The sequence below is a fragment of the Cygnus olor genome, chromosome 4, assembly GCF_009769625.2.
Source record: "Cygnus olor isolate bCygOlo1 chromosome 4, bCygOlo1.pri.v2, whole genome shotgun sequence".
Taxonomy (NCBI): domain Eukaryota; kingdom Metazoa; phylum Chordata; class Aves; order Anseriformes; family Anatidae; genus Cygnus; species Cygnus olor.
Window position 1 is genome coordinate 62903432 of NC_049172.1, and position 25490 is coordinate 62928921.

General features: G+C 38.6%; 1 protein-coding gene across 4 annotated transcripts in view; it reads left to right on the forward strand.

Moving 5' to 3' along the window:
• The first annotated feature begins 694 nt into the window (after positions 1-694).
• Positions 695-25490, forward strand: part of RAB28 (RAB28, member RAS oncogene family) — a 62050-nt gene continuing 37254 nt past the window's right edge. Inside the window, exons 1-4 of one of the 4 annotated variants that reach the window (XM_040555606.1) lie at positions 695-1064; positions 7821-7917; positions 13168-13256; positions 19915-20044. In XM_040555606.1, the coding sequence (XP_040411540.1) occupies positions 987-1064; positions 7821-7917; positions 13168-13256; positions 19915-20044 (394 nt within the window). In that variant the 5' untranslated portion in view covers positions 695-986. The remainder of the gene's footprint in view (positions 1065-7820; positions 7918-13167; positions 13257-19914; positions 20045-25490) is intronic. The other 3 variants (XM_040555607.1, XR_005819421.1, XM_040555608.1) reach the window with 3 other exon arrangements.

Genomic DNA, 25490 nt, shown 5'->3' on the forward strand with positions numbered 1-25490 from the left:
CCTTTCACTGGAGGCCTGTAGGCTAACAAGGTATGCGAGGACTCGGCAGGACATGAGGTGGCCATCCCAGTGGGACAAGCGACATGAAGTAAGATGGTCAATGATTTGGACTTAGTGAGCTGCTGGTTGGGTGCAAGATGGTTGAAATTGCGCTGGTAGGTTATAAACTGAGTTTGCCTTAATCCAGCGCTTCTCAACTAACTTTCTTGGACATCTGTCGTTCCTTATACATTAAAAAAAAAAAAAAAAAAGCCAAGGAAAAGTTTTGAATTGTGTAGGAATTATGGCAGTGGGAAAGAAGTATAATTATCTGAGTGCATAACTTTGTGACGTGATGATCACTCAGACCAGGAATTATTTATATGAGCGCAGAACTTCGCGATACGTGACAATCACTGGGACCAGGAATTAATTCTGAGTGCAGAACTTCGTGACATCCGATGAACTACCGACCCGAGATCCCTCGGACCGGGCGCGGGGAGCTCCCACGCCAAATGGCGGCAGCGGGCGGGCAGCCAGCAGCGCAGCCCGGCTCCCGCCTCCGCTCCCCGCGCTCCCGCTACGGCCTCGGGCGGCGGGCAGGCGTCTGAGGAAGCAAGGGCGGGGCGGGAGGCGGGGCCAGAGCGGCCCGTTAGCCCCGCCCCCGAGGCGTGGCTGGCTGTGGCCCCGCCCCCGCCCCTCGTTGCTTAGTTACAGCGCCGGGCGTCACTCGGCGCCGGGCCGAACCACTCGCCCACCCGCCGCAGGGGGGCGGAAAGGGAGCGAGCCGCGGCTGCTCCCAAGTGCGGCTGCGGGGCCCGCTGTCGGGATCCCCTCTCCCCCCTCCCCTCCGCTGTCCCGTTGGTTTCGCCCAGCGCGGCCCTTAGCTACGGCGGGGGCGCCGACGGAAGATGGCGGCTCCGTGACCGCGCCGCCGCCGGCTCCGTTCGCCTTCCGCCGCTGCGCCCCGCGCCTGCCGCCCGCCCTCCCCGCCGGGGCCGGGGGCCATGTCGGACTCGGACTCGGAGGAGGGCCCGGACCGCCAGCTCAAGCTTGTGGTGCTGGGGGACGGCACCTGCGGCAAGGTCAGTGCTGGCCAGCGCCCCGGGCTCTTCCCGGCCTTCCTTATCGCCTGGCGCTGTCGCGACATCGAGCGGCGTGACCCCTTCGGGTGGTCGCCCTGGTGGAGCTGCTGGAAGGGCGCTGAGGTGGCCTGGGGGTTTCCGGCAGGCTGCGGGGGCCGAGGGCTCGGGGCCCGGCCCGCGAATCCGGTGTTCGGCCGCAGCGACGAGCGGGGACAGGCCGCTGGTGGCTCTGTGCAGGGTGGTTCCGGAGCTAAACACCTGCACAGGGGTACGGAGCGTTTTGCAGCTATTCCAGTTACTGTTTCAGGGTTTGGAAAGGCACCTCTGGGCTGTTTTAGAGTGTTTGTGAGTTGTGTTTTTATTTTGTTTCCCTTAGTCGATATAAGCATCTTTACAAACACTTTCTGAGTGTATGGAAACATCTTGTGATGTTTGCAAGGTGCCTGTGGTCATATCTTATGTAATACGTAGCCTAAATCCCTTTGTGAGTTGCACCCACAAATATTCCTTTGATTGTGTATTAGACAAGTGTACCTCTGTCATTAACTTGTGTATTTGAAAAATACAGTCGTACCTCTGTCATTAACTTCTCATAATGAAAAGGGGCAGGAGGTCTTCCTCACAGGTCAGATGTAAAGTAGAACTATTCACAGAGGTGGTTTAAACGAACTGCCTGCCATTAATAGAAAGAAGCCCTTAGCAAAACCATGCACATGTTTTCACTCATGCAGAGCCCTGTGAAGAAACAAAAGAAATGTTGTCTTTAATGATTCTAAACCCAGCCTGAAGTCGTGTTGTGCTCGTGTGAGTCAGTAGGTACAATTCCAAGTGACTGTGTGAGGAGAGCATAATAAATGCCCAGGATTGACAGCCGGAGTGCTGTTTCACTGGTAGCTTTCCCCAGGAGTTTTCCATTGAAACTGAGGAATCCTTTCACTACTCCCGTTCAGCACCACGTGGCAAGACCTCTCGCCGAACATGGATTTTCAAGCATTCTTGAGTTTTGATGCGTATTCCTGCTGGTTCCTACCTCTCACTCAGGAGCTGCCATTCATTGAGTCTCCTGCTGGCTCTAGGAATCCTGTACTTCAAGTGCAGCCTATTTTCCATGAGCAGCAGCTAAATTGTGGTGGGCTGCTTTTCCTCCTGTCCCCCCTAGATGATGCTGTAATAGAGGCTTCTTCCACTCATCCTGATGGCCTAGCAGCAAACACTGCAATAATATATTTATTGTAAGATATTGTAAAATAAAGAAGTGATTTGGTCTTGGAATGGAAGGGTAAATGTGCATAGTGCCATTTCAAGTACCTCAGAAGACTAAATTGTTGAGGTTCCTCTCCTTCATTGCCTACTTATTTGGTTCAGTTGTTGAAGCATGTGTATATGTCTATATGTTTTCAACTCTGTCTTACCTCTCATGTCTGTGTTACAGCTGGTCTGTATGCCATACGTACTTAGCTTCACATTTACTGTGCAAAACATTGATTTTTCTCTTCCTTTGTCACTGGGACCATTGGACAGGAGAAGTGTAGGAAATAATGTAATATGTCTTTGAAATATCACATCTCATGTGTTTAGTGTGAGATTTTCAAATTTGACCTTTTCCTATTGCTTGTTCCCCCCGCCTTTAAACAAAGTTATTTTACTTATTCACTCTTGGTCATCTGGGGCTGGCTGATCTTCAGTTCTCCAGCAAAAAAAAAATGATGTTTTTGTGCATCAGTGAGCTGAAGGTGAAAACTTGCATTCTTTTTCCTCCTCTGGTATCACACATCGTGTAGAAGCAATGTGATTCACGTTCTGTGGACATGCTGATGGCAGTTTTAAAACAAATCAGTATCAGTTCTACGCTAAGGGTAATGTTTATGTTTCCACTAGCTAGGAGTTCCTGTCTGTGAGGCAAGGGAGGGATGTTGTGCTTCTTTCTATTCTTTTTTTTGTGTGTGTGTGTGGTTTTAGTGAGTGGTGGGATACTTTGGGAGTTGTAATGCAAGGAGTAAGCATGGCTGGAGCAAGCTCGAAGGAGATAAGATTAGAAAAGGAAGAAGGAATGAGAGGGGTGTGAGAGTAGAATCTGAAAAAGCGTTAGAATAAAATGGAGAGAGTAAGGAAATGGTAAGTTGTTGAAAACAAAAATTAGGAAGGCAAGATTGGTCAGTAAGAGAATGGTAACCTACACAAACTGGAAAACCAAAATCAACCTGAAGGCTGATCTGAAACTGGAGGTGGGGATAATTTGATAAAAAATCCATCAATTATTAATAGCAATCAGTTCCTCGATTTCGATGACAAGAAGGAACATAGATGCATTAGGTTGTTGATATAGGTTTTAAATCAACCCACTCTTCCCAAGCTCAAATGATTTTCCATTAAAATAAACCAGCAGTACAAGTATGAATTGGGGTGTGGGGGGTTGGAATGTGGTCGTCTAGATATTTCAACTCTTGATGTACACGGATTGGTGTGATATTGGAGTATATAATGGTGCTGATTTGAACTAGAACTGTTAAATAAAAACAGTTCTAGTTCAAATTTTTTACAATGTTAGCAATTTTTACAGTTTTGTGCCTCTGGGAGCTATTCATGGTCAAGGAGGTCCTGAAAACCAGGTGTGTGGGAGGAGGAAAGCAGCCAAGGTTCTGTCTTCCTGCTGTCCCTTGCAACTGGAAACCGAAGGGCGTTAGCAGAGACACCTTCTGTCTTCCAGCAGTGGATGATGATAAAGAAGCAGGTAATGCTCTGCTCGGTGTGGGAACTTGCAGGAGTTGAAGCACAGGCTGGAATACAGAGGGTTGTTCTACTCCCTTGAGGATTTGGTGGGATAGCATCTTTATTTATGTATTTTTTAAAGTGTTCTGCTAATTCTGGATCAAATTGTCATGCTTGGGCTCAAAAACTTGGTAAATGTTGACCAGAAGTAGCCACTGTTCAGTCTTGCAAATGGAAAACTGCATCAGGTCTCCTGTGCACACTGGCCTATCTTCATAGCTGAATGTCTAATTTGTGAAAGTTTTGGTATTCTCTACTTCAGCGAGCAAAGTTTCATTAGTAGTTAGGAGCGGAAAGGCTTCACCTTTAGATGACAGAACTGCTTCCTCTCAAAATACTTCCTGCCTCTCACCCCGCAAAGCGAGGCTGTTCTGTCAGAATTTCTCTGTGTTGGACAACTACGAGTTTTTGTGCTAGTTGAAGCATTTCGTTAGTTGGCCTAACTTTTTCACTACGCATGTCTTAAGCTTCTTGCCAGTAGGGATGGTATGTGTACATTGCTGCGCTTGGAGAAGTAGACCTGGGTGTTTGAGAAGGGAGGGAGGGAAGGAATAGATGGATGTTGCTGATGGAAAGTGGGCTTTCTCAATTGGTTGGTGAAGTTGGTATGTGAATGGAGATTTGTGGCTCCAGGACTCTGTGCTTGCATCCTGCTGAATTTTGGCTTTGGTTTTAATTTCTCACAACTATGATACTGTCCTCTGGCTTCGCTTTCTGAAAGTGTTCTTCTATAGGAATTTACTCAAACAATTGCCTTTGGCAGGGTGAGTAGTCGGAGCTGCCTATCATTACTTGTTCTATTTGATGAAATAGTAGCAGACGAGCCAATGTTTTTTCTTTTTCTGTTTCTCAGTATGTAGGTATTTAGGAACGGCGTGTCGGCACAATTTATAGAGTTAGCTGATTTGCACTGAAAAATACAAACAAGAAATTGTCTCGCCTCACCTGCAAAGTTTCATTGTGTCTCGGTTTATTTCCAGAAGAACCTCCCAAAAAGCCCATTGGATTTCACGCTTACAAAAGTGTATTTTTTTTTTTTAATATTTGTAATTATTTTTTTTAGCGTGCCTTGATTGCTGTGGGTTAGAACCCAGAGAACTTTTATCTGAGAGGGGTGTTTGTAAGATTCACTAGTGTTTTGCTGTTCACAACAGCACGTGAAGATTGTTTGAAGGTTATTAAGAGAAATGTGCGAGCCTGCCAAACCGGGTCTCATGGCAAGTCTGCTGTGAGAGGTGATGGCTTGGTTGTCGCAGTTGAGATGTCAAGGAACGAGGCCTTCTTGACAGCATGCTACCCTCTGATGAACCAAATCTTTTTTTTTTTTAAGTGTTCTGATCATTTTAATTCTATTTAAAGCTACAGTTCTGCTGAACCATTATTTAACTTCCATTGTATTTTTACACAGATCATACCCATCATATCTTTACAGGCAAAGCTGTTATGCAGAGTCTTTCGTGAGAAGCATGGTAGAGAACAATTTTAGGACTGAGGGGAGTATTTGCATTGTAGAGGTACCTAGATATACATTGAGATAACTCCTCTGTTGGCTGGTGTGGAGGAGTTTGAACTGTTGCTCGTTTTGTGGATAAATGGTTTTTCTGTGAATGAATAGAGAATTCCAGTCTGGTAACCCAACGCCTTCCGTGAGCACTAACATTCATTAGAAAAAAAAATTAAAAAGGAGTTAGTCAATGATTTTTCTGCTATAAATTCCTTTGCATTTGAGAGCACAGTAGAAGAAAACTATTTAAGAGAACTTTGCCATGCTGTTGATTACTTGCCGCTCTTATGGGCTGGCTGTTAATTGAATGGATGTTGTTTATTTTTACTAACACCCTTAGAAGCCCTCAGGGAATATTGAATGTCACAGAGTGATAAAGCTAATATTTACCGAGCCCTTAAAACAAGAAGGGAGTGGTTGCTTATACAATGGGGATCTAAATTAGCATGTTGGAGAATACAGCACGTTATGATAGAGCCAGATGATATTTTCATCTGTGCTTTGGTACTGGTTTCCTTTTATGAAAGGGAAGAATTCAGGAAGACTCCACAGTGTATTTATTTCTGCAGTGTTCTTATTCTTACCTATATCTTTAATGTCTGAACAGATTAAAAATGTCTTGTAATCTAGAAGTCCATCTATTAAGACTTTTGATAATGTTTATTTTTAGTGTTACAGTCTAAGTTTGTATTGAATTTAATTTGTGCGTGAAGTTGGTAATACTGTTACATAGCTGTAGGCAGAAGAATCTTCTCACGATTCATCCTCTGTGGTCTTTATCCTTTCCACAGTGATATAAATATATAAGCATACTTGTGCTATTTCTAGTTTACTTGCCTTTTTATTTTTTTCCCATTTACTTATTTATTTTTAATTCTCTCTGGGCTTGAGTTCAGTGAAGTAAATGAAAATGCTGCCATAGTCTTTAAGTGATTTTTTGGATTACTTCCTAAATGTATATTCTGATCCCAAAATACCACTTATGTATATTCCTATCACTGTCATATTTAATGTGATTAAAACCAAGAAAACAGTATATCACCTGTTATTTACTTCACAGGTAATTGTATAGTTGAATAGATGTTTGTCTTTTCACACTAGAGCTTTAATGCTGGAGCTCTTGTGGTCATGTTTTCATGCAGAAAAAGAGTAAGTTACCTTTTCTTCCTGTGTGTGCTTGACACGTTACTAGTATAATTTAGATCTTTGTTATAACAGTTCTATTAACAGAACTTGCCTATTCTCATTATTTTTAGAACTGTTGGTGCTATTTTGCTATTGCATTTTTAACTAAATGTGCTCTAACAGCAATTTCTAATAACGCTTCACGAGAATCCCTTCTTCAGGCGTTGATGAACTGAAATCTGGAGAAAAAAAATCCTTCTTGCTTATTTGTTTATTTTTTTATGACTATTTTTTATTATTGTTCCAGGGCTTTAGTGAGGCTCTCAGGCTTCCCTCCCGTACATGCAAATGCATATTTTTTTATCTTTTTCTGCAATTAGTTTGTTTTTATAATTTCAGATGTCACACCAACAAGAAATTTCTAAGCACGTGCCACAGCTGGATGTAGGATATATGTTAGCTACCTGGCATTCACGTTTAATACAGTATTTTATTTCTTTTTCCACATCATGAACTCGTGTATTCTTTGTAATTGCATTTCTCTCCTTTTTTTAATGCTAGATTATGGGGCTTCTGTCTGTCTGGAAGTCTTAAATTGCTAGTGAAGGAATAGAAATGCCCTGCTTTGTTACTTTATGAAAATTGGGTATCCTTTCAGCAGTATGTAGCAAAACCTGATACCAACAGTGTATTTAATAAATCCACATAACATAAATTGAAGAAATAAGATTCCAGAGCTCTCTGTAGAGGAACGTTTCTGTAAATATGCATTCTTAACCTGAGTTTAGTAGTTTCTCTGTAAAAATGTGCGCAGTCTCTCTTCCTATCTTAGACAGCATGTAGTTGCTGATCCGGAAGCTTTGATGTCCAGGGGCAGGAATCCTGCCACGCTTTGGAGCCCCTCTGGGACTCTGCACTGTGCAGATATCCCTTCCCTCACAGAAAGTTGGTCTGGGATCGTGGTGTTCTGCAGCAGGGATGGACCCTTGCTTGGGAAATGAACACTTATTAAAAACAGTGAGCTGTGCAGGTATGGATATTGTCACGTAGATTTGCATCAAGTTGAGCTTGCTGTTGGCACCTTACTCAATTTTGTGTACTATTTTGTGATATGAATATCACAGTATCTTTGAAATGCAAAGGAAATATGCGCCTTGCTGATTTTTGCATAAATTAGTAGCCATTGCCACCTGCTGTTACTAAGTTGAAGCTGGCTGGAATGCTTATCAATATAAATTCATGAACACTGGCAGCATGCATTGATTTAAAACTTCTTAACTGTGTTTTGTACTCGTGGTTTAATATCAAGTGTTTTGCTGTTTAAAATGACAACTTAATGTGATATTGTTCTTTTTTAGACATCCTTAGCCACACGTTTTGCCCAAGAAACTTTTGGAAAACAGTACAAACAAACCATAGGACTGGATTTCTTCTTGAAAAGGATAATATTGCCAGGTAAGAGAATAAAGGTTCTTAATGTTGAAAGGTTGAGATGCAGTAAGACTGGCAGAAAGAGTCTTCAAAGTAATGTATAGTAAATAAGCTTAATACAGTGCTTTTTATGGCAAAGTAAAATAGACTATTTAGAGAAAATTTACTTAGTATGTTCTTGCCAGGTGACAAAGGGTTATGTATTTGCAACATATCTTTAAGTATTTAAGTTAAGCACTGCATTCAAGTAAAAGGAATGCTATGCTATCTGTATTCATGATTTTTATTATCTCTGCTTGAGTGTACTCTCTGTTCATGTGAATAGTGCACTATAAAACAATGAAGTAGAACTTTAAATATATTCATTGAAAATGTATATGTGTTTTGAAAGAAATAGTTTATTATTATTATATTTTTAATGAAATACACAACTTGTATTCGGCTTGTGTGTGAGAAGCATAATGCAGCTATGGAATCACAGTGCTCTAATATGTGAATGCTGTTTTATGCAAGGCAGCATGAAATTGCTGGCATTTAATAGACCACTAAAATTTAGGGTCCCTCGGCACTCATAAAAATACAGTTTGAGCATTCAAGATGTTTCACTTCACGACGGCAAAGAAACTATTTAGATGCCAGTTGCAGCACACTGCATGGAAAATGCAAAGAAATAATTAAAAAAGAATAGTTGCTGCTAGAAGCTTGTTTCTGAACAATTGGAGGTTTAAAATAAGGCTTTTCACTGATTGCTCTGTTGCTCAGTTTCCAAGCATGGAAGTTTTTTCAGTATAAGCAATTCTTCCTGTTTTCTGAAATAAAAGTTGGAAAAAATATGTTTAATGGTTAAAGTTGTAGTGCGATTTGATAAAGTTGATGCAAATTCTGTGTTTTTTCCTTGCGGGTTGGTGGAAGAAGCAAACCCAGATATTTAATATTTCAACTGTAACCTGACGTCATAAGAAAATACAAGATCCCTGAACTTACTGTGTTAAAAATTATATTGCCAATAATTTTGTGATTATATCTTACTCTGCATAAACAAAGTAATCTAGTCAGAGTGTTCCTGTAAGCACCGTTTTGGTTTGGCCACTTTGCTGTACTTCTTCAGTATCTGCTGAGCAATATAGTACCAAACTTCAGTGCTTATTTCTCCATATCATCAACAGAATGCTTTTTTTTATTGTCCTGCTCATTCCTTTAAAAATACCAGTATGCAGATTGCTTACAGCGGTACTTGCAAATGGAATGTGTACACAAATCATGCAGTGTGAATGCTGAGAACTTGTATTTTGCAAATTTTTTTTCCAGCTGCTAAGCATACAGAAGCTATTAGTACATTACTGGGATTCTAAATATTCTTGTTGAGTAGAAAAATTAGAAAATTATCAACTGTTGACCCATTCATAATTTACTTTGTTCTAATTTATTTAATAAAATCAGAACGTAGATGCAAATAAGACAACAAAGTCTTCGCATCCATTTTCCTTGTTTATCAGTAACAAAATACTAACAGACACGGAATGTTTTCATATTTAGGAAAACGCATTTTTCTATAGGTTGTCATTCAGTTTTTGCCTATGCCTATGAATGTACTTAGGGAGATATAAATTTGTGTGTTTTATAGGTAACCTGGACTGGTGGGGGGAGTGAGAGGAAAGTAAGGGGGGAGGTAATGTTTCTAAATACTGGTATGGAAAGCATTACTTAAGTAAATGGTTTTTTCTAATTTCTTGATTAGTTCTGGGTTTGCAGAGCTGCTATGTTTACATGTAACGTTAATTCATACCACTGCACGGGACTTATAATCTGTATATCTGTCGGTAAAAGAGCCCTGATTTCTCTTATTTAGTAGGATAGTTAACAATTAACTATATTACAGCGTTTGAAATGTGTTTTTCTCCTTTAAATGTAAGCAAACACTTCAGAAGTTAAAATTACTGATTTCTAGAATTGCACAGAAGTTTACATAACGATGCATTAGAAGTCCATTTTAACTTGTAAAATAAAGTACTGGTATTATAATTTTTAATAAAAGGTCTATTTATCTCCAGTTCTTTTAGTAACTGATGCAGTCTTACAGTGAAAAAGGAAAATACTTGGTAAAACGGTATGAGTTAATACAAATAGTAATTTGACTACTATTTATTTGATTACTATTTACTTAAATAATGATTTAAATTGATCTTTGATTAATTGTGTACAATATGATGTATTATTCAGGTGCTGAAAAATTCTTTTCATGCAGTTCATTTGAAGTATTTTTCTCAAATACAAATCAATTTCAGTATATTTGGTGACGCAGTATGTTGTATAGTCTGGATGCAACCACGGTGCAGATTTTAGTGCTTAAATAGCATATGTGTTAATCTGAGGTTCTGCTGATAGAGACCCTTAAGAGCCATAGTCAAAAACTTTTAGGAGGGTTGTGGGTGCAGTCCAGTAAACAAGATTCTTCCCTGAAAAGGATTTTTTAAGTCGTCAGTGCAAGAAGTGGGCAGACTTGTGTTTTTAGCTCCATCTTGACTGTGCAGCACTTTGAGTAAGGTTAACCAATGCACCAAGTGTACCTCTGCAGGGTTGCTGTTGAATCAGCCCAGTGGCTTTAGTTCATACCAAAAATGATCTGGAAACCTGCACTGTGTTGCCTCAGCTATTTTATCTTTGTGCTTGAACGGAGTAAAGAAGTGTTATCGTTTTCTTGTTCAGTGTATTATTATTGTTCTGGGATTCTTCAGTTATTTTTGTGTGTTAACTTTTTTTCTAAGAGCTGTCTTAATTTATGCCTTGTTAGGTTCTCTTTATATTGTTCCTGTTCTCTCCAGTTTGTATATTCCTTTTTAATATATATTAAAAACAAACAAAAAACATAAGATTTCAAACTTTTTGCAGAAAATTTCATCTGTTGTTCTCATAATTATTAATTGAATATTTGCTAGGCAAATGATCTGGTACTTTTCCTTCTGTCAAAATAATTTTAACCTCCTTCTTTCTCCCCCAAAATCAATCTGAGCACCAAGCAAATACTACAGGACCTGTTTTTTAAAAAGGGGAAAGTAAAACATTGCACAAGGGACAATCAACATGAATTTCAGTAGTTAGCGAGGTCTTAATAAAGAACCATTTCATGCAAATGAACATTCCAGACTTTTTTTCTCCAGTCTTTCTTCCGTTGTTAGTAAAGGAAAGTAAATAATAGTAGATTTTTAAGTAGAGGAGTTACTGGCAGACCATTTAATTTAACGTCCTGTAATAAAGTTTCCCAGATAATCTCCATATCCAGGTACTAAGCCCAGTTTGCTGTGCATGGTTGCTACTCTTGGGGGAGAGATAGAGAATGAAGTTAGATTTAAAGCATTTGAACACAAAATTAGGCATCCGGAAGTTGTTGGGTTTGAAAGTGGTAATGTTTCTAAAGCTTTTTTTCTAAATAGCTGGTACGAACGATGTGCTGAAGTTCCAGTAGAGTACATGCAACCAGATTTGGGTAGAATACTTCAGCATTGTGGACTACTTGAGCATGTTTAATTTGTTTACCCACTGAGGATGCGTGGTCACTTCAGGCTGTGGGCCAGCTGATAAGACCTGCTTATCCATGGCAGGTGCTCTGTGGAAGACTTACCTGCGTTGTCTGCGGTCACTCCTGCTCTAAGCTTTAAAAAGAATCAATCAAGAAATTGCAGTAGATGCACTGTCAAAAGAAACAAACTTCTTACTCTGTAAAAGGTCGCCTTTACTGGACTGGAGTGTGTTATGTATTTCCTAAGATCCATTTGGAATTTCTTTATCTTAATGTTTGGTAAAACTTAATGCAGCTTGAAAGTACTCTGACCAGATTGTCCCATGTTCATCCCTGCATATTTGAGACCAAGTTACCGGTTTGAGAAATCTGTGCTTTTAACCAGATAAAAGCAAGATGCATCATAAAAATGTAGTATATTTAATACCACAAGTAGCATATATTCAGCTATATAGTTCTAATTTGTTCTTTATAGTCACTGAGTGCTGGGATATATTTCCATGAAGCGCATTCACTTGCATAACTAATGTGCAAGGTGGTTTGTTTTAAACTGATGGCTGAACAGGTCACCTTATATAAAATAAGGTTGTTAATAACACAAAATAACTGAATTAAAAGCATACCTTAAGAGCCCCAAATACCCTTTTCACTCAACTCAAATTCTGTGATGGGAAATTTCTGGCTATCTATATATTTAGGAATAAAATTCATAGGGAGTTACAATTGTTTTTGAGTACATAGGATTGTTATTAATGTGGTTTTATGGAGATTAGAAAAAAAAAAATCAGATCTTACTGCATTAGTTTCGTACTTCCAAGTAATCAGTACAGTTTTGCAGTTCTCACTGCAAAATGAGTCAGATTATACTTTAAAATCTGTAAGCATGTCATGACAGATTTCTGTGTGCCCATGTTTAGTCTGTGGGTTTGCAGGATATGTATGACTTGTAGAATATTAAATATTCTGCATTTACAGTGAATTTTTTCTTGAAACTGTTTTGAAAACCCGTTAACAGTTTCAACATAGTTTTAATATCGATTCTGAAGACTGTTTAGAGTAGAAAGGAAGATCTGTTCTTGGTGTAGATTCTTGGAAGATGAAATTATGTAAATCACATTTGGCTTAGTTGCCTGCTTTGGGGTGGTGGATGGAGGAAATAATCATAGTCTGCATCCTCAGTGTAGACTTGTATTGGTATCTCTACTTTAATCTGTCAACTATATAATTCTTTGTAGTACTACTAAGAGCATCATTACTAAAATACAATTACTCTGTGCATTTTTCACACTTCTAAATTTTCCTCTCAAATTTTGGAGGTGGAAGAGAAAGGGGACACAGTATTACCTAATGTGGTTAGGTTGATATTAATTGCATTAACTTTCATTTCCAAGTGCTGCTCTATAGAACTTGCTTTCTCTGCAAAGTTTTATGCATTTCTTTACTAAAGTATGTTGTATAATTTCTAGTTAGGAATCTTCGTGCAATTTTAATTCTTTTCTGCGAGTTTCCTATATTGGGATGTTAATATTTAGCTATGGTTTTATGGCATTGTAATGAACTACCTGGACACAAGTGACTTTTTTTCCCAAGTGATAGTCATCTTTATCTTTAAATTTGGTTACTATTTGTGCTATACTCATAAAAAACTATTGGTGTTGATATGCTGTGGTGTATTACCTGCCATGATAATATATCTTTAATTTATTTCTATCTCAATTTTCCAGGTTACACAATATCTATATAATTTTCTTTTCCAGGAAATTTGAATGTTACTCTTCAAGTGTGGGATGTCGGGGGGCAAACAATAGGAGGCAAGATGCTGGATAAATATATTTATGGAGCTCAGGTACAGTATAAATGATGATAATCATATCTGTAGTAATTATATAGAATTAATTAAAACTTTATGCTGCAAGATATCCATAATTTTGAGAATATTGTTTTGTAGATCTCAGAAATGTTGAATCTTTCTTGAATCTAAACTTAATTGATATAAATATACATTTTTTTGGTGTTGATTTAAAAAGGAAAGGAACGGTGTGCATTTGTAGATCTGAACAACTCAAGAACAGATGTATGTTTCCATGCTTTTTGTCTTGAGTTAAGAAAAGCAATCAGTCTAAATAGTAAGGGTTATTTGGATATCCACATGGTAGATATAGTGGCTGCTTTTAGAGCAGATGCCTCCTGGGGGGAAGAAGTAGAAGGAGGAAATTAAGAGCAATCCTACACCATTAAACTCATATGTGCAACTGAGGTTATAGGAGGGCAAACAAAAGGAGGCAACCAGGTAGCTAAATGTTTTTGCAGAACTCCAATCCAATGAAAATTTATTTTATTTTTAGGTTAACTAAGCAATATAAAGTGAGTGGTAGGTTTAGGTGAGGGCTAAATGCTATAATAGTATCTTGAGTTATGAGCTGATTTAGGAGGATGCACTGTATGCCAGACTTTTTAAAATGATTAATCCTAAAATGTACTCTGTTATTTAATTTGGAGTTTGTAATGAGAACAATAAGCTCGATATGTTTCATTATATGATATTACATTTATCAGAAAATAAATGTATTTTTTTCCTGCAATAATTTATGAAGTATGGAATCCTAAAACTTGATTTGGATAGAACCTTTGTGCTGATAAGTGCAGCACAGGAATGGCTAATCTTAAGAAGATTAGGAATTACTGATTGGATAAAGATAAACTTAACATTTTGTCACTTTCAGAAACAAATATAAGTGTTTTTAGCTGTTGCATCTGTTTTATAAGTTTTTCTTATTTTTAATAAAAAAAACACTTTGCTGCTCTGCGAAAGATATACCAAGCAACAGGAGAAACTGGCTTCCATGACAGAGAGAATTTGATTAATCACAAATTGTTGCCATATGCACAAAGTGAACTCAGTGAATGAAATAAAAGGCTGTTAACCTTTTTCCTGCACTGCATTTGGTGATAAACTCAGGAGTTCCTTATCCCTTGTTCCTTGATAATACATCAAAAATTAATGCCAGTACCCCAAAGTAGGTGAAAAAGTTGATATCAGTAAGTCTAAAGTCAGAATAATATGACTTTTAGCCATTCTGAGCATATTAACAACAAAAAACCCTACATCCAATCTCTTCATTTCTTTTCTATTAAACCCCCTCCACATCATTGCAAATCTATTTTTTTAAGGATCTAATGGCCGTTCTCACTCCTGATATTGGTGAACAATGTCAATTTCTGTAACAGGCTTCTTATCATTGGAGCTGACTTTCAAGACACTTTTCTATTAGTTTTGTAACAGCGTCTTTGAAAGACAGATAAAACTGATCTTTATTTTTCAGCTATTCATGAAACACCATGAATAATTCTGAAATTCTGCTTGCAGTTTATTTCCAGGCAGAAGCTTTTTTCATGTTGAGCATCTGTAGCTTTGTAGAAGACAAAGGGGAAAGATGAAGTAGAACAAGTAGGAATACTTAGAAGGCAAATTCCTTCTGTGTACATAGAAAAATTCACGTGAATGGATGGCAAAGCAGCAAGAAAGTAATTAGGAAGAGCTAGCATGGAATTATCAAGGGTAAATTTTGCCCAACCAATTCGATTGCCTGCTGTGGTGAGATGACCATCTCTGTGGAGAGGAGAGCAGTGGATGTTGTTTACCTTGACTTCAGCAAGACCTTTGATGTAATTTCTCCTGGTACTCATACAGACAAAATGTATAGATGTAGATTAGATGGATGGACCGTAAGGTGACTGAAAAACTGAACAGACAGCTGGACTTAAAGGGAGGTGGTCCACAGCTCTGTGTCTTTCTGGTGTCTGGCTATGAGTTGCATTCCTTAGGGGTTGATACTATTTCATGTCTTATTAATCCTGTGAACAATGGAACAAAACATTGTAAGTTTGCAAATGATTCCAAACAGGGGAGGAAGGGTCACTGTGCTGGAGGTGAGGGCTGATACTGCAAGAGACTATGACAAACAAAAGGAATGGGTCAACAGAAATGTTGTGAAGTTCAGTGAAGGCAAATGAAAAATGCTGCACCTGGCACAGAGTAACCTTGGGCAACAGTACAGGCTGGGAATCGACTGCCAGAGAGCCAGCTGGCTCTGGAGAGTGTCCAGCGAAGGACCACCAAGCTGCTTAATGTATTGGAGCATCACACGTGAGGAAAGGTAGAGAGAGCTGTGACTCTTCAGTTTGGAGAAGAGAAGGCTCATCAGTGTGTATAAATATAAAGAGGGGGGCTAAGAAGACAGCCAAGCTCCTTTCAGTGGTATCCAGTGACAGACAGCGTTCACAAACGAACACAGTACCATCTGAACATCAGGAAATACTGAGGGTGACCAAGCACTGGCACAGGTGAAAATGTGAAAATAACATTTCTGTAGATTTGCAAGGTATAATGAGGTTACTCTACTAAAGTTAATATTAGAAAAAAAATTACAGTTTTGCTCTAACACTTCATGAACGTTAAAAAATAAAAGGAAAATTTAGTTAATTCATACTGAAATTCCTCATAAGAGGAGGGCAGCTGAGGATAAGCCTGAAGACCAAAACAAGTGTTTTTAGTTACTGCTCTCTGTAGCTTTCTTTGATGTCCAAGATTTATCACAATAAACTTGACACCTTTCAAATGGTGATTGTCCAGTATTCAACCAGTCAATATATTCATACTGTTATGACACTTCCATAATTGCAGTTCTGTTGTATAATAGCACTGCTGCTGTTTGTGTAGTAAATATTTCAGAACCACTCCTATCTCTCAGCTGTAATTGCTGACCCTATCCATGTATCTAGTTTAAAGTATCTTTAAAAGCTGGCATATGCTACCTCATAAATTGGCTTGTTAATAGTAGTAAAAGTACTGCAGACTCTACCTTCTCTAGGGACCAGCAAATCATTTCTGCAATATTCTAAGTTTCCAGTGGCCTATTTTTTGAACATATTCTATAATTCTGAAACAAAAAGCACTCACATATGTACTAATGTAAGCAAAATGTCTCTATTACTGAACTGCAATTATGCAAGCAGGGACTATTTGCCACATTGCTGGAGACTAGAGAATTAGTATACTGTTCTCGGCATGTTGTCCTCCATATGTTTCAAACCTTTTTCATGGCAGTGAAATGTGCTAATTATTTAAAATAATAATAATAATAAAAAGCCAGTGTTAATTTTCCATCTCAATTCCTCATGCATAATAGGGAAATAGCAGGCTTTATGCTGTCTACTCATTCCATAGTAGTCCATATGCTGTAAGTGGGTGGAAAATAATGCATTTTGGGGGAAAGCAATGATGGGTTTTCTATCTTAAATAAAAAAAAAAAGAAATTTTAGCTGTGGAGTTATGGCTAGTCCTTTATTCACATCACATTAAGTTGCTTACAAAGTGCTTTTTTGACAGAACTTAGGCAGGAAGTGGTCTTTATGATCTGGATGCTGTGGTGCCTTTTTTCCTATCTCTGAGATATTGTATCTGTCAAGTACAACAAATATTCACAAGGTTTAAAAAGAGAGTAGTTAAGAAAAGAATATGCTTTCATGGCATTGTGTTAGGTCATGGAGAAAGGTGGAAAAAAAAAGGAAGCTAGTTCCAAACTTCGTTCAATAATATCTTTCACGGTAAATCGACAATGAATGCCCTTTCTTCTGAAGGAATTGGCTACACTTGACGATCTGTAGCAGTGTAGCATTTTGATGAAGAATTAGTAGAAACAGCCAACATTAAGTGCTTAACTTGTCAGTGTTGAAGGTGCTTTAGATTTTTGCAAGGTGGCGAGAAGAGGACTTGACTGCTGGTGAAAGAAAGGTGCTGTGTGCATTTTCTCATTTACAGCTTTCAACTTTTTTTTTTGCCTTTACAATACCTGTCCTTCAGCTCGAATTTCTTTTCCACCAAGTGTTTAATAACATTGGTATATTTTTTCTAAAACAAGGCTTATATTATAAAAGACATATATACATGCGAAGTCATTTGGATAGTTAGAAAAATGTTCAGGAGTTACTGAGACAAGATACGAAGGGATAAATTGTAGAAAAGTTGGACGAGGGAAGCGGATGTTTAATATTAGATTTATTGGTGAAATAAAGGGAGAAAGATAGGGAAAAGATGGGTGTCACAATTCTTAACTTTCTTAGAGAAACTAGTGAAAGCTGTTCTTCAGAAGTAATAGTAGACATACCAATATAAGTCACAAGAACTCAGTTTGCCAAGGAGTTGATGGCATTGCAGGAAAAGGGGGATTGCTGCGTGTTTTACTGATCACAGAATCATAAGAAGGTTCAGGCTGGAAGGGGTCTCATGAGGTCTCTAGTTAACCTTCTGCTCAAAGTAGGGTCAGCTGTGAGATGAGATTAAATTACTCCAGTTCCTTCTAGAAATCTCTGGGATGGAGACTTCACAACCTTTTTGTACAACCTATTCCACTGCTTGGTTCTCCTCATACTGAAAATCTTTTCCTTGTCTATAGTTAGAATCTCTCGTTTCAACTTTTACCCATTGTTTTTCATGCTCTTGCCACACGCTATTGTGATTCCATCTTCTCGACAGCCTCCTCCTGGGTCTGGGAAGGCTGCTTTTAGGTCCCTGCAAAGCCATCTCTTCCGCATAGTGAACAAGTTTCGTTCCCTCAGCTTTTCCTGATAGGACAAACGCTCCAGCTTCTGGTCATCTCATGACCTTCCACTGAACTTACTCCTGCTGACTGATGTCTTGTGGTACCTAAGACTGGAGTTTAGATGTGATTTGACACGTGCTGCTATTAACATGTCCCTCAGTCTAGTGGCTGTGCTCCTGCTAATGCAGCCCAGAATCCTGTTGGCCATCCTTGCTACCAGGGATCATCGCCGGCTTCTATTTGGTTTGCTGTCTACCAAGACATGAAGGTCACTTTCAGTTGCTCCCAGCCTGCACTGTTTATTCCTCCTCAGCTGTAGGACTTTGCATTTGTCCTTGCTGAATGTTGAAAGGTTCTTGTTTGCCCATTTCTTGAGTGTGTCCACGTGCAGAATGTAGCCCTACCCTTAAGTATGTTGGCTGGTCCTCTGAATTCAGTGGTGTCTGCAGACTATGCATAAAAGCATATAAAAAGAGAACTACTGATATCTTCTCTTCAAACTTTTACCAGCATCATCATGCCTTTCATATGCCTTTCATCAGTCTTGTGTTTATTGAAGCATTCCATTTTTTTCAACTTTCTGATGTTCGTCATGTTTTCTAAACCTCTGATACTGTTAGTTATCTTCTAGCCTGTCCTTTTCTTGACATCGTGACCAGAGTTGGACGCAATACTTCACCTGAAGTGTTTTGTGCCAGTGTGATATTTGCCTTTTTCATTAAAAAAAATAAGCTTGATTTATATTCAACTGTGATCTACTGTAACTCCTTGATCCTTTTCTATAGAACCTGCTACAAAGCCAGATGTTTCCTATCCTCGTGCAGCTGATTATTGCTTCCTTTGAACTTGTCATAGTACTTATTGAATTGCGTCCTATTATTTTTAGATTTGTTTCTCATTTTATAATCTAAACTGTCTTCAAAATACTCTTGTAGTCTTTACCAGTTTGTATAGTCTGTGAAATTAATTTAACGTGTACGTTATATTTTGTGATCTAAGGCAGTCCTTATGAAACTATCAAGTAAAGCTGGGCCCAGACAAGCCTCTGAAAGGCTTGACTTGAAAAATCTTTATGTATTTGTATGAATTGTATTTATTAATTATTATTATTTTGAAAAAATATTCATTAAATTTTAATATGAGAAACAGTGCTCAGTTGCAGGTGATGTGAACTCCATGAAAACAAGCACAACAGAATCTAATTCTAACGTTATTCCTTGTATACAAGATTCTCAGGAATGCCTCTTTTGACTATTCATTACCTGCAGCCTGGTCCACAGCCTCTGAAATACATGGAACTACCCTCTTCTTGACTTCTGACCATTTTTAATTTGTCCTTTGAAAATTAAAAAGATTGTCAGTACTTCTTGCTTGCCTTCTACAGCAGTAAAGGAAGGGAGCTTGACTTTCTTCCCAAAGGAAAGCAGAGATGCAACAAGTTGGGCAATGTGCAGAAATGTATGATTAAGCTGTTTTTTCTTTTTTTCTCAGAAAGGGAACAGTAAACTACAAATAAGATTAGCTAAAATAAAAGTCCTTCTCCAGTGTGATTTTTCTCTTACTATTAGTATAAAATGCTTTTTGGCTTTTTCATAATGCATATGCAATTTGACATATTTCTAATATAACTAATTGTAATCTTTCCTGAATTGCCATATTTTTCTCCCTTTGTAGTTCAGCTAGTGTCTGAATTTGGAACACACGGAATGCAGAAGAAGTACTGTAGTAAAATTTGTTTATTACAGTGGCTTACACTGACTCTTGTTTTATTCCTGAGAAGATAAAATGCCATTAATTGTAAATGCCCTATCTTATTATAATAATAAATAAGACTAATGCAGATTTTGCCATATTAAAATATTTTTACAACTTGTAGCATTTTAAATGTATCTTTTTCTTTAGGGTATTCTTTTGGTTTACGATATTACCAACTGCCAGAGCTTTGAAAATTTAGAGGACTGGTATAATGTGGTAAAAAAAGTGACTGAAGAATCAGAAACACAGCCACTTGTGGCCTTGGTTGGAAATAAAAGTAAGTTACTCATATTTAAATATTAATTGGAATACTCTGGATGTTGCTCTCTAGTGAAGAAATGTCACAGGGCATATATCATTAGTAAAATGAAACTAAATAATACTGTCTTGTGCATTATTGCCGTGTACAGATGTCATATTTGGGTGTACCTCAGGGTTCTGGGCAGTTAGGTTGAGGAACTTGTTGCAGCCTATCTGCCTGTGTTGTCTTTACTTGGAGAGCAGCACACAGGAATGGAGAGATGTCTCACCAGTGTTTGAGTTTGATAGGGCTTCAGGATATAGCTGTGGCATGCATCTAGAATGCAGACCTGAGAAGCATTCCTGGCTCTAATAACAGATACATTTCATGGTTCTGTAGGTCAAGAGGCTGGTATATTAAGCTCTTAATCTGTTACTTAAAGTAACTAGACACAATAATTGAGTTGTTAATTAGGCCTTTTTACATGCTATCTCTGATTTTGCACGAGTTTACTTATTTCCTGTTGTTCTGTGGGATTTTTTTTAAACTTGTCCTCTTTTTGATCCTTTTTGATCATGTAAGTATGATATAATCCTTTTCTTCTGACAACTAAAATATGCCCCTTTAAATAACCATCGCCTCATTAGTTTTCTAATTAGCTGGATAACAAATTCCCCCATTTCCAATTAAGAATTTTTCAGAAATATTATTATTAGCGTATCTGAGGTCTTGATCCTTGTTCTATTACCCTTTTTCTATCGAAGATAAGAGCAACATAAAACAATTTTATAAACAAAGTCAAGTGGTAGAAGCAGGTACCCATTTTTAACAATTTAAATATATTTATTTGAACAACATACAACAGACTCTTTCTTTTGACTTTCTGATTCCTTTGCGTCCATGTCACAATGTCCGCATCAAGAACAAATCTGGAAAAAAAACCCACACCCTCATCCAGAAAGGTAGTATTGTTTAAAATAATTTTCATACAATGTAGAGACAACACTTTCATTCAGAAGCATTAATGTAGTGTTGCTACTACAATGCTATAACATTTTATGATCTTCATTGTGAGACTGTGAAGAAAACAGAGAAGCTCTTAGAGTTACAATATACAGATAACACTTCTAAAAGTATAACATAGATAGTGTTGTCCTGCAGCAGACCAGAATCAATAATACAGATTCTGTTGAAATTCTTATGAAAAACACTTTTCACTGACTTATATTTTGTCCCAGAACTGTACTTGCTGACTGGAGTTCTGTAAATGGTAAGAGGTATTTGCAGTAGGATACTTTGTAACATAGGATAAGTAAAATTCTTTTGCTAGAATGACAGCACAGAGGTAGTAGATCAAACTCTGTTTTTCATTTGCAATTAGAGGACTTTGTTTTGTAATTATACCTTTAGTATATATTTTCTTCTCATATATATATGCCTATGATTCTTTAAAATCCAAATATTTCCTGGGGAGCGTCTGCAAACAAAATACGGTTTTGTAGGTGAGTTTCCAGATAAAGACTGATGCTGACTAGGGAAATGGTTTTCATTTCATGATGATGGCAGCTGAAGGAATAGTGTACTTGCTACCTTGCTTTTCATCAGAAACTGTATATAAAGAAAAAAAGCAAGCTAATGCTTTCGTGTGGTCCTAAGGATGCTTGTTGTTTTTGCACACATTGAACCCCTTGGTATCTCTCAAAAGAAGGCAGGCAGGAGATACTTTTACAGTTGTCATGCTTTTAATTTTATTTCAGCGTGATAAAAAGTTCAGCTTTTAGAACTGCATTACTTTTATGAATTTGGTAAAACAGAAGAATATCTAGGAGGGCTTCCCTCTCAATACTTCAATGGCCTGTGAGAGGTTACTGATGTTACAGAAATAACAAACAAGGTAAGTGTTTATATAGAAGTATGGTATTGATTCTTGTATATTATGAAAGGATAAAGCTACTGATAACAAGTTCTTCAGATGGAATCACTGTGTTCAGAATAGCTCAGCTTTACTCAGTAAATTATAAGAGATCTATGCATAACATAAGAGCAATAGGTTTGAAGTCAGTAAAAGCCATTTGATGAACTAATGAACTTATTTGACCTTGTACATTGTAAAGAACAAATAATTTCAGTCAGTAGTTTGTCTCAGAACTGTACTTGTTTTTTGGAGTTATTTGTGTGTTTTAGAAAAATATCCAGCTATATTCACACCCTCAGGCAAGTGATTCAGAGAATCACAGAATGGCTTGGGTTGGAAGGGACTGTAAAGATCACCCAGTTCCAACCCTGTTGCCATGGGCAGGGACACCTCCCACTAGACCAGGTCATTCAAAGCCCCATCCAGCCTGGCCTTGGTATCATTGGCAAACTTGCTGAGGGTGCGCTCAATCCCACTGTCCATGTCACTGACAAAGATGTTAAATAAAGCAGGTCCCAATACCAACCCCAGCAGAATGCCACTCATTGTTGATCTCCACCTGGGCATTGAGCTGTTGACCTCAACTCTTTTGAGTGTGACCATCCAGCCAATTCCTTATCAACCAAGTGGTCCATCTATTAAATCCGGCTCTCTCCAATTAGAAGACAAAGATGTCGTGTGGGACAGTGTCTAATGCTTTGTATAAGTCCAGGTAGGTGGTGTCAGTTGCTTTTCCCTTATCCACCAACCCTGTAGCCCTGTCATAGAATATCACCCATTTGTGAGGCATGATCTGCCCTTAGTGAAGCCATGTTGGCTGTCACCAATCACCTCCCTATTTTCCATGTGCCTTAGCATAGTTTCCAGGAGGATCTGCTCCATGGTCTTGCCAGGCACAGAGGTGAGATTGACTGGCCTGTAATTTCCCGGGTCTTCCTTTTTTCTCTTTTTAGGAATGGGGGTTATGTTTCTAACAGTCAATCTAACACTATTCTAATTCTATCTTTCTGATAAAAGTTTTAAAAATATTGCTAAGAACGAATGAAGATAATTGCTTGGCATTTGAAAAGTTGGGCCAGCATTCAGATACCTCAATAAGAATTTTGTAGAGTCCTGCACTTGGGAAGGAACAACCACATGTATCAGTACAGGCTGGGGTATGACCTGCTGGAGAGCAGCTCTGCGGGAAAGGACCTGGGGGTCCTGGTGGACAACAGGTTGGCCATGAGCCAGCAGTGTGCCCTGGTGGCCAAGAAGGCCAACGGCATCCTGGTGTGCATTAAAAGAAGCATGGCCAGCAGGTCAAGGGAGGTGATCCTCCCCCTCTACTCTGCCCTGGCCAGGCCTCACCTGGAGTACTGTGTCCAGGTCTGGGCTCCCCAGTACAAAAAAGACAGAGATCTGGATAGATGGAGTGCAGCGGAGGGACACCAAGATGATACGGGGCCTGGAGCATCTCCCCTGTGAGGAAAGGCTGAGAGACCTGGGTCTGTTCAGCCTGGAGAAAAGAAGACTGAGAGGGGACCTTATCAATGCTTATAAACACCTGACATGTGGGAGACAGAGGAGTTTGGCCAACCTCTTTTCAGTGGTCTGTGGGGACAGAACAAGGGGCAATGGCCACAAAATGGAGCACAGGAAGTTCCGCACCAACACGTGAAAGAACTTCTTCATGGTGAGGGTGACAGAGCACTGGAACAGGCTGCCCGGGGAGGTTGTGGAGTCTCCTTCTCTGGAGATATTCAAGGCCCGTCTGGATGCCTACCTGGGCAACCTGCTCTAGGGAACCTGCTTTGGCAGAGGGGTTGGACTCGATGATCTCTTGAGGTCCCTCCCAACCCCTACAATTCTGTGATTCTGTGATTTGTGCATTTGATAAACAACAAATAGAATTGTAAAGTGTAAAGTTGAATTTCTTTTTTATGTTAGTTATAAATTGTAAGATCATAACAATCCTAAAGTTTATGGTTAGTGTGGAATCTTAAATTTAACTTCCTTTGTAACTTACTTTGCAGTAGTTTTATTTAATATAACGTATATTTGAACTGTGCTTATTTCTGTGTTGCTATGTACAACTTCAGTTGCACCAGATATAAAGGTTTGAGCCTTATTGTGAAGATTAACAAATACCTTTGAGCTTCAGTGCAGTAACGTTTATAGACATGTTACCGTGAAATACTTTTGAGTTATATTGTGTAGTATAAATGAAGCTGTGGTCATCAAGTGAATGAAGTGTATTTTTTCACTTAAGATCTTTGCTTAAACTTAGGATTGATTTAGAGTTCAGTAATTCACAGTGGATCTTCTAGCTGTTAGTGTGAGTTAGAGAGGTTTTATGGTGTTATGCGTGACTGATGTGTTTCTTTCCTTTCTACCTTGACTACTACTATATATATTTTCCTCTGCACTAATCTACAAGCAGAGTCCTCAAGTGTCCTACCAACTTTTTCAGTGGATATATTGTAAACAAAAATTAACCCAGGTTGCATGGGAGCTACACTCATTTTGATTTATAGCTACCTAGATGGTCTTAGGGCGGTGGTTATCTGTAGCTTATATAGGGACTAGGAATTATCAGGTACCGTTGTATAGTGGATGGATGAATGTTTTCTATCCCTAGAGATATTAACCAGATCCACTCCTCAATAAAGACTAATAACTCAGATTTTTAAACAGTCTTCATGACAGATGAGGGCACAGAGGAGAATGCATCAACACTAATTAAGAATGTTGACCATTTGTTCGTCTTAGCCATGATTAATTGATCTTGGAGTGCTATCTCTGAACAGGAAGTGATATGCTGTTACACTGGGAAGTTGAAAGGTTACATTTTAGTGTACTCTTTAACTTGCATTTACATACAATGTAAAATCTTTTTACCTATCTTATCTGAGCGCAGAAAGAAACATTTTCCAGCCCTGATCCCAATGAACATTTGGCGTACTGTGTACTAATGTGAGTCTGGCTGGTAACAGGACATACCCAGCCTGCATTTGGACTCGGTTACTGCTTTAGCCACTTAGACTCCCCAGTTGTACTGAGAACACTACTTCATTAATACTCTTTTTGGGTCTGGCATATTAAAGTTCAGCTCTACACATTTATTCTCTTGTCCCTTCTCACCTCCCCCAGCTGTTTTCTGTTCTTGTTTCCTGTGGGCTTGCACTTGTTAGGTCCTTCACCTGTAATTAAGACAAGTGTTGAACAGCAAATGCAAAGACCCCTGTTCTTTTGAGTCTTATGCCTGATTAAACTAAAGTTCCTGTATGTCTGACAGCAGGTCCCATATGTGCTCCTGGGATTGGAGGGTAAACTACTTACATGTAGAGACTCCCTTAAAAAGAAAACCTTGTCCTATGCTACGGTCAATTTACCAACTCATTTGAATAAATGTAGAATGCTACCCTGTTTTAAAATATGTATAGAATGTTTGTCTCGACTAACTTGTAAGATTAGTAGAAAATCACAGTCTTATGTATTTGTTTCTTTCAGTGGTCAGTTAACTCTTTAAAAATTATTTTTATCAAGAAACTTAAATTAATGAATGGGAAAACCACAGGTGAAAAT